Source organism: Micromys minutus (genome assembly GCF_963924665.1).
Source record: "Micromys minutus genome assembly, chromosome: 2".
Classification (NCBI taxonomy): Eukaryota; Metazoa; Chordata; class Mammalia; order Rodentia; family Muridae; genus Micromys; species Micromys minutus.
In genome coordinates, this window is record NC_137971.1 from 67,385,733 (window position 1) to 67,397,099 (window position 11,367).

An 11,367-nucleotide genomic window follows, 5' to 3' on the forward strand; every position below is an offset into this window, starting at 1 on the left:
TCAGTAGTCAAGCTTGTTGTACAGGTTGTAGAGCGGTAAGGCCGAGAGATTGCTGCTGGGGTAATAGAGCGGAGCCGGGAAGGCGAGAGAGCGCGGCACCGGCACTCGTAGTAACGAACTGTCCCGAAATACCAGCGGCATGCCCACGAGAGTCTGCGCCGACGCGTGTGCCATGTTGGCCGCCTCCAGTTCGGCGGAGAGCTGCCGCTTCCACTTGTTGCGGCGATTCTGGAACCAAGTCTTAACCTGGGTCTCGGTGAGCTGCAGGCTGGAGGCGAGGCAAGCGCGCTCCGAGCTGCTCAGGTAGCGCTTCATGTCGAAGGTGGACTCGAGCTGGTACACCTGGCTGCGGGAGAAGACGGTGCGCGTCTTCTTCTTGGCCGCTCCGGCTTGGCGCTCCGCACCGCCGTCCCGTGGCCGCTCCGGGCCCGGAGAAGGCGAGCCCGCCGGCAAGAGCCTCTCCTTCTCTTCCTTAAAGTCCGGGTGAGAAGGCGAAAGGAAAGGCGTGCGCTCCGAGGCCGCAGGCCCTGCGCTGCCGCTGACCTTGGGGGTACCTGGAGAATGAACAGGAACAGAATGACCATGGAGTCGATGCGCCTAGAAGACGCTCAGCTCTGTCCAGAACAAGGAGGTTGGCTGACGCCGGCATCCTTGAGTCCCCTATTCCTAACCCTTTCCCTTTCTGCTTCTGCTAGCGCCCAAAGTCTAGAGCCTCAGCCTTTCAAAGCAACACAAGAGGGTTCCATAAAATCCTAGCTTGAGGGGCTCGGTTCCCGCTCTTATAAAGGTATAGGTGGTAACAGGTCTGGAGTGAGGACATTAACACCCTTTTTAAAAGGTGATTTTTTTTTGTTTGTTTGCCTTGTGGGTAGCATCATTTTACAGTCCGTTTTCTTTGGGAGTCAGGTTAATTTTATACTTAACTCCTTGATTCTCCTCCGTTAGCTTTTTACCTCTCTGAAACTGGCCACTGTCAATCATTTTAGAGTACTAATCACTTCGAGAAGAGACCGAGAGGAGGGAAAAGACGAGAGCCTGGAGGACTGACAGACAACCAGACCAGATCTGCAGAACTCGAGTCAAGACAGAAAGCACCCGGCGTGCGAAACCATTTTGGCCAGCACTGAGTGCTGCCTGCAGAATTCCTGGCCCACTCCGGTTCACCCTCCTTCCAACACAGTCTTCCCCTTACTTTCCCCCATTTTTCCCTTCTACTTCTCCCCAGCGCCGGCCCTTTCGACCCTTTCGAGAAGGCACCACTGGTGCGTAGTCCCCTTCCCTCGGCCTGGACCCCCCAGCGGCCCGGCAGTGACCGGAGGATTCCCTGCTCCGGAGTCTCGGACAAGCAACAACACATCGTGTCGGCTCACGCTCACTCGGGCCCAGACTCCCCACGTGCGATCCTTACCCAGGCAAGGGAAAGGGATGGGGGGATGGTGTTTAGGGCTTGGCTCCTTGGGGCCGTGCGGATCTGGGCAGTAGCAAGCCGGAGTCTTCCAGCCTTCCTCCGGCTCCTCCTCCTCCGAGGACACCGACAAGCTGCGTTTCCTGGCTGGCCACCCGGCGGGCTCTCGCGGTGCCTCGGAGGGGCCCCCGCCCAGGATGGACTGGATGGTGAAGCTGGAGACGCCACCGGCCGCCGGACATCCCTTCCCCACATCTTCCTTGCTGCCCATCCTGGGTTCATAAGAAATCGGAGGAAACCAAGAACTCCCTTTAGAGCCGGACTGGGTGGAAGGTGGTGCGGGCAGGCAGGCGGGGGGAGGGGCGGGAGGGAAAGCAAGGGGAGGGGGCTACGAAGCTGGCGAGGCGTCCCTTCTGCTCCAGGACGCGCAGGCACCGGACCGCTGCGCGCGGGTCCCTGCCGGCCCGGCTCTGGGTGAGCCCGCCCAGCCCCGGTGCCAATGTCCTTTCCTCGCCTGCCAACTCCACCGGTCTCCAGCGACGCGGAGGCTGCGCGGCCTCATTTGCATAGAGGTTACCCGGCCGCGGCCAATCGCAGCGCCGCGGAGCGGCCCCGGAATTTTTTAAAAAGCTGGGGCCCAGCACGCAGCACCGGGAAACTGCAGAGCACGCCTAGTAGCGGACCCGCATCAGCTCTGTCCAGCCCGTTGTGTCAGGGGCTAAAGGCAGCCTAGATTGCAGCCTGTATTCCTGGTTTCTGCCCTGTCTCTCCAGAAACGAGGACAGCGCCTGGCGTCGAGCTGGTGGGGTGCTCCGCCATCCAAGATGAGATGAGCACCTCCCCATAGGCTACTGCCACCCTCCCAAGCCCCCAACCCCCTCCAGCCTCTTGGGCACTGACAGAGCTCTGTGAGTCTTCTCCCGCTGCGTTGGGGATTAACAGTACGTGGCCCAGAGAGACGCCCTTCTCGGGTAACGACTCGGAGACACAGGAGCAGAGAACTTCGGCAGCTCTCCACTTGCAGAGCCCACTGGCTAAAAGCGCCATAGGGTTTTGGAAACAGAGTAGCCCCCAAATCTCCCGAGGATCCGGTTCACATTCCAGCAAACGCCAAAGCGCTGTGCTAATTGGAACTAGTCTGGTCCCTATAGAAGCATCCCTGCCCTCTGGCAAACTTCACAGTGTTGCTCACCCCCATTCTCCTGTGGCGGTGATAATGTGTCAGCTAGAGGTGAAAAGGCGCCAGAAACCTATAAACCCTCGGAGTGCGGGATAGTTATTTCCTAATCCTTGACCGAATACCACACAGCTTGTCTTCCCACGCTGCAACTAAGCTCATTTGTTTTATTTTGCTGGTAAATATTGACGGTCTCAAAAATGGCTACGTTGATTCTGGAAGGAAGAGAAGTAGGTAGGTATGGAGACGTTTTAGAATTGGACAGGATATATGGGCAGGGTGTCTTTGGGCAAGATATGTACACTTTCCAAGCCTCTTTCCTAAAATTGTTTGAAGTGTTGCTTTCCTTCCAGAGGTCAAGGTGGAGCTCTAGAAAACCTGGCTCTCCCCTTCCTTCTGTCCTCTCCCTGAGCCCTGACTCGAGCTTGTTTAATCCCTAGAGCACCTGTTACCTGATCTAGAGTCATCTCAGCAAAACAAGCAAAGGGATTTGCGGTGACAGTCATCTACACAAGCTTTATGAAAAGGAACGAGGCCCAAGTTGTCTGCCAAACCCACCCTATGTGGCTGCAGCCTTGAGGTCCCGCGAACTCTGTTCCTTAGACACACGCCGGGCCGGAGGGACCAAGAGTGAAGAGAGACTGTGGAATCGGTCCCCACAAATGTCCAGACTGCACCGTGACGGTGCAGTTCCTCGCCTGCCCCGCTCCCGGGTTATTGAGTAAAGCGCTTATAATATCATTAGCCTCGGTGAGTTACGGACTGCGGCCCTGCCCGTGGCAGAACTCTCCCTACTTAACTCCTCAAAGGGCTCGTTAATGGGCTAATTGATTAGGGGTCGGTGGCGCAGCCGGGACAGGGGCAGGGGAGGCTGCGGAGGGCTAGGAGGCTGTGCGCCCAGGCCCGGGAGGCTGGCGAGGGGCAGGTGCCGGCCTCCGTCACCGCATTAACCTCTTCAGGGCTCTGCGGCGGGGTCGAGACACATTACAAATGGTCAGCTTTAATCATGGTGTCAGCTCATTAACCCGGAAGGACCCGGCGCTGAAATACAATTTGTGCGTCCTGCTCTGCGCGGCCACAGCACAAGCTCCCGAGCCTCATCACAGCGGGTCCAGCGCGCTCCCGCGGAGGTAGAGAGGGAGATTCCAGAAAGAAATGATCAAACTCATTCACTAACCCCTGGCTTCTCAAAAGCACGCTCATCTGGGCGATGTCGTCCAGGCTAGAACCAAATCAATACCACAAGAGGGCTGTCTGGCCAATTTGAAGGTTAGAGCCGGCTATCCTGATTGCAGAAAAATCATAGTAGAGGGGAGTTAGTTAAACCGTTCTGAGCTAGGGAGGCTCATTTTAACCACAGCAAACATGACTCAGATCTTTTCTGCCATTGTACAGACCTGGAAACTGAGGCGCTGGAAAATAAGAATCTAGGCCAAGTAGTGGAAAAAAGCTTTAAGGTCAGGGTCGTTCCCCTGCCACTGCTGCGCTCTCAGAAGAGGATAGGAAGAGACAAATGTGACAGCTTGGAGAACAGCCTTCAGAGTAAAACAACCTCCAGAGAGCCCAGGGCTCAAACAGGTATGGGGGTCAAGCGCTGGTTGAGTTGGCCCTTTTAAGGCAGGGGCCATGGGAGGTATCTTCTGAGTTGGGTCTCAGAGCAAAGGCCAACAGGGCACATTACTGAAGAGGCAAGTCCAAGACCTAAACCAGAAAGTTATGAAACCTCATGACCGAACTTCTTTCCCGGCTGACTTGGACCGTGGAAGGCAACCATTTGCTTGCCCTGTTCCTCCATTCAAACAGAGGCTGTTGTCCACAGAGGGCTGCTTGCTTCAAGCCCTGACCAGCTTTAAAACCACACCTACACTCTTGTCTGAACACTTGTTCACCCACGCAGATTGAGCCAGCAAATCACACACAAGAGAGACAAAGGAACACACACGCTCTCTCACACAGCACAGAGAATACATTAAGCTAGTTAAGTAAGTGCTGGTAGTGAGTACAAGAGGCTTTAAGGCCTTCCTCTGGCTGGTCACCTATCATCCTCGGTTCACTCCGTCACAGGGAGGAACTGGAAAGATTAAAATAGGAACATCCCACATGCTCTTTGAGGTTTCTGGGGACATCTTAGACTTCACCAAGTGTGTAGATAAGGGCCAAAGCCTTTTGAGTCCCACACTGCTTTGGCACCCACTCCAAGAAACCTTCAGCTACAGTTCTCTGGACCAAGTTGAATAATCCTTCAATTTAGTACGCCCCCATCTGGCCCCACCCATTGAGTCTTCAGGTAGCTCCTCCCCCCGTGTCTCTCTGTTTAATGGACACTATAGGAAGTTGCTTCTGGGGGGGGAGGGGCTTGCAGCTCCTCCCACTAAGGATTAGGCACAAACCCGGTTCCAAGGAATGATAAACCTTCTCAGACTGAAAGAACACTTAAAGTTTAGGTCCCGAGATTATGTGGCTGCTCAATATTAAAGCGGCCCAGAGCAAACTTGCGGAGGAGCCTAATAAAAATTGATCCTCTCTGCTCTGCGGCAGTTGGGAAATAGGCTGGCTGAGCCTGGTAATAGTGGAAGAAGGCTCCCTCCGAAATGACAGATGAAGTCATAAACAAGTTTGATCTTGGAATCAAGCTTCGATAAATATTAAACACAGTCTCGCCCCCACCCCTTTCCACGAGTGGATTATGATATATGGCGCGTCCAAACTTTAAAATAAGGAAATACCAGAGAAAATGATCTCAATAAATTTTCTAAGTATAAACGTTGATTATGTTTCGATTTTCATTCAAGGGCCTCTGCTGTTCGTTCTTTGGTGCAAATGACATCTCACAATAGGCTTTTGGGGAAAAGGGCTCCCTACTTGAAAAAGAGAGCCCCAGAGGTGTACAATTTATGTAATCTGTGGCTGGAAAATGAATTGTGTAATTTATTGGAAAACAGAAAGTCATGAAGATTGGATCAGCATAGCCTAGTCCCGACACCCCCCCCCCCCACATCCATCAAGTTCCAATTAGAAGCCTAACCAGAGAGCTTTAATGGGTTTCCAATCTAGTAGCCTGATAGACTCATCAATTCCTCTGGGAGAAATTAAGAAAATCGAGCGCCCCTTGGCGACGGAGTGTCATTCCTTTCTGCAACTATATGTCAAATTAAAAACACAATTAAAATTTAAACTGTTTCAATCAAAGGGTGCCCTGCAACCTATGTTTCACTTAATGGAACTTGGATGAAAATCTGATGCTTGCACTCCATCACCAAGGGAGGTGAGGGTGGTGAAGGAACTCTCTTCAGAGAGGATTCTTTCTAGTTCCTTTAAGACGTTAGTGCTGGGGTGAGGGACACCAGGTGACTCCACCTCACTGCTCCTGACTCCGTGAAGGGAGTCACTCTTCTCTGGCACCTTTCTCTCGGCTCTCTTCTCCGGTCACGGGAACCAGAAAGAACTCTTTTGCAACCTCAGCGCCCAGACTTTGTACAGTGTCACCCAGAGACTCGTCTCCAGGGGACAGTAAGCTAGTAGAGCCGGCGAGCACTGCCTTCCTAGAAGAGATATTCTATTCTCCCCAGTCACACCCAGTCATGAGCGGGAGTTAGAAGTCTCATGCAGATCAACAGATCTATTGGGACTATGGTTGTAGTCCGGAACCCTAACTCCTTGGCAGTCCCCCCCCCACCAGCCCCCGTTGGTTCTCACAATTTCCACCAAAGAAATCGAGTGAAGTAAGTGAAGTTCAAATCTCCATCCTAGATCCCAGCGGGAAGCACTAGGCAGTGCTCCTAATACCTAGAGTATAGTTATGTTGAGGGGTGCCTCTTTCACTCTCCCCGTTTAATTGTTAAAAGGTCAACACCATCTGCTCTAGCAGGGAAAGTCCCCGGTGTGTACTTTTCAGATATGAATATGCTGCCACTCTAAAGTCAGGAGGGCCTGTAAACATTGCCCAGTAGCTTGTAGAGAGTGAGCAGGAAAAAAAAAAAAAAAAAAAAAAAAAAAAAAAAAAAAAAAAAAAGAGGGGCTAGGCAGTTGGCTCCTTTAAAGTCACAACAAATGCTCGGGTGGGCATAGTCCCCTGGGACTACCTGGCTGCCTCTGGGATTTCTGTGGATCTGACCACCCTTGATGCCATGGTTCCGTTTCCTAGGCACTTTGTAGAGTTAAGAGTTTGGGTCACTGAAAAGGGATGGTCACAGTGCAAGCTAAAGTGGAATAAAATGAGGCCTTTCAGTGGCCAAGGGTCCATCCAGTAAAGGCTAGAATCCTACCCCCACCCTACCCCCACCTCCCGAGGGCTCTGGAAGGCAGTTCAGTTCTTCCACGGGTGAGAGAGATAGAGGCAGAGATACTGGCACCATAGTCAGATGTAGTGTTACATCACTGGAAGCTCCCAGATTGAGCAGACCTGGAGACCAATGCTACCTCCCTCCTCCTCCTCTCCCCAGTGCAGGATGGCTTCAGAAAGCGGATAAAGCTCACCCACCTTTTTACCTCCTTCTCCTTCTCCCCAGCTCCACTTCTAGTTTCCCAGGCAAGGAAAAGTGGGTGCTCTGAGGCTCCCCCCTGTTGTGGTCTCTGACTTTGACCTACCAAGGGGACATATCCCCTTAGGAATGAGCACCAGTGGCAGGGGTGCCGTTTATATATCTTGCTGCTGTTTGATGTACACACATCTACTCTATTTACTACCAAATAAAAGAAATACATCTGTGTTGCCAATAGAAACAGTTCACAGGCTGGCTCTGAGCTCTCCCAGGGCCTGAAGGCACTCAGAGGTGCTTGGACTGCCTACGGGCTCCTTATAGTCTTGGCACATAAGAGTGTGAGGGTCCCTGGTCGGTGAGGTTAGGCTACTTTGAGCACATGGCCTGTGATGAAACTCCAGGACCAACCACCACATGGGGGAAGTTTCAGGTTATGTAACTGAGATGGGTGGGTAGATGCCTTGTTCCTGTCCATTGTACTATCTGTTCTTCAGCTTAGCCAGGGACCACTGGAAAAAACCAGCCCCCTGGGGTCTCTCTGAACAAAGTACATGACTGTGTGTGTGCTCTGAGCAATCAGAATGATGCTAAAAACCATACATTATGAACAGGTGTGCTGGAAACCTTGGGTTACTTCGATCAGCTAAGAAATATGAAGGGGAGTCGCCACGTGTGCCGTGTTGAATGAGTGTGTTCTGTGTTGTTTGCAAACATTCATCTATTTGGTGGCCACTGTAGAAGGTTTCATTGACCAGAGCATTGGCTTGTGTGGAGATCTGGTCCAGGGCTTGTAGGTAGACAGAAAATGCTTCCAGGTTCCACAAAGGCGTTACAAGGATAAAATGAGAGGTTTCCACTCAGCATCCTGAAGAAGGAGAGCCTGGCTATCCTAAATTTCCGTAGGCAATGTCCACAGGAATTTCAGGAGGTCTTGTCACTCCCCCTAAAAGTCTCATTGGCTCTTGAAGCTCCTGGGAATCTTGGCAAAATCTGGGGGAGAAAGACTAAAAATGAGAAGACAACCAGCTCTCCGGTCCTTTGCAGAGTTTCTTCTGACAGCAAGGTCTCAGAAAGACCCACTGTGCCCCACTCAGAGCAGCGCCAGTGTGCCACAACATCACAGGTTCTCTCCTAGAGCACTGAACATGGGAGAAAACAAGCAGGACCCCGCTGGGTGTGAGGATGGTGTGAGGACCCCGCTGGGTGTGAGGATGATGTGAGCACCACCACCCTCTACCCAGAGCTGCACTGTGGCCCTGGGGTGAGAGCTACCAGCCCAGAGCAGCATAGCTCCCATGCAGGAAGAAAAGCAAAGCCAAGGGGCCTCATACAAAGGATAAATTACGCTCACGGAGAACCAGTTATGTCTTGACTTTCAAAAGACTGGGTCAGTCAAGAACCGTTTTCTAGAATCCAAACAAATAAAGAAGTATTTTCTTGGCATTTGATAACATCATGCTCTGGCTGTAAAATCTGAGGACATGTTTGCTATTGCAACATTATTTTTAATGAGCTGTTACTGGCCTGTCTCGCAGTTAGTATTGCCAACAGTAAAAGGCACCACTCTGTTTTCAGGCAACACAGGGAACGACATATTTTGACCCCGATATTCTGTTTATTTTTCATTTACGACACATGCCCCCGTTTTTATTCCAAACCAGAGGAAAATAAAGGCAGATCTATCTTCACTGAGGACCAGGCTAAAATTTTGCCACAAATACCCACACTGGTTTATTTGGGGCCAGTTTTCCATCAACAGAAAAACGATAGTTGCGGTTTGGCCACAGCAGAATCAATTGTGTCGATTGAGTTGGAGGAGCATGGTACCACAGTAGGAGGAGAGGGGGTGGACAGGCGCTCCCCAGTGGCTGTGTCCTGCTTATGGTAATGCTCTCTGAAATCTTCTCTGCCTTTGGTTCCTTAGCTCTCTAGCTCCAAGAGAACACTGCCTTGAGTGTGATCAGGACACACACACACACACACACACACACACACACACACACACACACACGCACACCAAGCAGCACATGTGTGTGCACACACACCACAGAGCTTGAAGGCAAGCAAGCATGGTGAGTTGGCAAGGGGCATCCGAATACCTCCTTCGCTACTCTCAGACCAATTCTCTTAAACTGTTGTTTAAGCTTTGCCTCTGGTGCTGAGGACCAAGAGCAAAGTAGCCTGAGGAAAAAAGTCTTCCAAGCTGGTCAAGACAGGTTAGCTACTCTTGAGGTAGCTTTGAAAACTGATGGGCACAGAAAGTCTGGTTGAGAGACCAGTCAACTCCAGTTCTGTCTCAGCCAATGGCACATCCCCTACAACTTATGCACGGGTTCCGGAAGAATTTCTCCCAGCTCAGCTGAAACCTCCCTGTTCTAGACGTGGTAACTCCTTGTCCATCCATCTCAAAGACTGCTAAGTTTAACTAATGACCTGCCTCAAGACTCAGCGGAACTCCAAGCTTCGTGCTCCCTTCTTTCCCCCTAACAGCCCTGGGGACAATCGCAGGCACCACAATCTTAGGCATCTTAGGGGTGTCCTGTCCAGAAGCTCTTGAACGAACCATGGCTTGAAGAAAGAAGGCAAGCTTTAGCTTTTTTCCTTGGGAAATACCACCTGCCTTTAAACTCAGGGGCGTCTTGTTCAATTTTGCAAGCTAGACATAAACCTAGGTCTTTATACCCTCTCATCCTCATTCTTCCTTGCTCTGACCAGGGCCTTTCAAGCAGCTGAAGATACAGAGGGAAAGAACGCCTGTGTCCTGAACAAAGCCGCCCCTGTCTCCTCTGCCGGCTGGATTGTAGGGGCGTGAGTGCAGGTCAGACTTAAAGAGCACCAGAAGCAGTCAGAGAGCGAGACAAGGAGAGTTTCCCGGGACACCTGCTCCCAGGGGGGTGAAAATCACTCAAAGTTACACACTCTGGCAACATGAAAGGCTTATTTTTTCTTTTTAATTAATTCAGTTCCACAACAACATTAAATGTAACAATATTTTGTGGAGTTTTGTTTTGTTTTCTTAAAAAGAGGCTGAACTCTGGCAGAGGACAGGGAGGGAGGGAGCGGGAGGGAGGGAGCGGGGAGGGGAGACAGACGAATGGAAACAAGAAAACAACAGGTGTAACCAACAGGGAACCAGAGCGAGGGGCCCCGTGGGGTTGGGAGTGAATTTTACAAGAAAACTGTACAGTTATCAAATAAGTTAAGATTCTCCTACGTTGATTGTCCTTCACTTAAAGCGCTCCACTCTGCCTAGCTCACTCCTGGGAGCATCGCCACCTACCTTGCTCTTTTCCTTCCCCCTCTCCTGCTTAATCTTCCCTCTACATTAATGATTATGCTGCGGCGCGGTGGTCTCTGTCCCCACAGAGGAAGGGGCGGGGCTCTAGGGAAATTTTGTACAATATTGCACAGGCCAAAGCACAAGGGTTGCTGCAAAGTAAAAAAAAATAAATAAAAAATAAAAAACGGGAGAGAATAAAGTGTAAATTTTTTCCCACAAAAAGGGGGAGGGGGGAGAGGAAGAGGAAACCAATCTCTCAAGCAGGTAACATAGTAGTAATAATGATATTACCACTAAATAAATGCCAGTGATCAATAAGACAACTGCAGCCCTGCCAGATACGAAGCTGTTACAGGTCTGGATTTGAGGCTTTTGTCTTTTCTCTTTAAATATTTTGATGAGAGAATTCTTTAGTCACAATGAGACAAATAGAGCTAACAGTCACAGATCAGTTAGTGAGGGTCTTACCAGAGGCCGCTCAGATTCTGGAAGGGCTCGGGAAGGGGTATAATTGATTGGGGGTGGAGGAAGAACCACACCCCGAAATCCAGAAATAAATATAAATTCGATATGAATTCTCTCTCTTGGGATTTTGAAAATAGTTCCTCAGAAAAACGAATAAACTTTTAAAAGTGGAGGGTTTTTTTTTCCCGCCTATTTTCCTTCTGTAAAATTAGTCCCCCTCCCCAAGCCACAGCGCAATGGAAATTTAAAGGGAGATCTGAACATTAAAAAACAAAAGAACTTTCAATTTGAAGTTTTGACCTGGTAATTTTGTCGTTTCCCCCAACCCCGCCTCCCGTTTTCTCTTAATGGTAAGCAAAACCAAAAATCAGAGGAGAAGCGCCTCAAATTCATAGGGATGAATTGCACGAAAATGCATTGCAAATACTTACAAAATGCTATTGGGGGGGTGGGAGGCAAGGCAGTGAGCCCAAGGTCGCTGCACCCTCGGCCCGGCCCAGTCTCCTCCGGGGTCCCGGAAAGGTGGCCGGGTGCTCATTCCCTCTCCCCTCTCCCGGTC

General features: G+C 50.9%; 1 protein-coding gene across 1 annotated transcript; it reads right to left on the minus strand.

Moving 5' to 3' along the window:
* HMX2 (H6 family homeobox 2) lies at nt 1-1,676 on the minus strand (the record flags this gene model as incomplete). Its single annotated transcript, XM_080913212.1, has 2 exons — nt 1-554; nt 1,409-1,676. The coding sequence occupies 2 exons, from the start codon at nt 1,674-1,676 to the stop codon at nt 1-3; spliced, it is 822 nt and encodes a 273-aa protein (XP_080769338.1).
* Between the last annotated feature and the right edge of the window lie 9,691 nt (nt 1,677-11,367).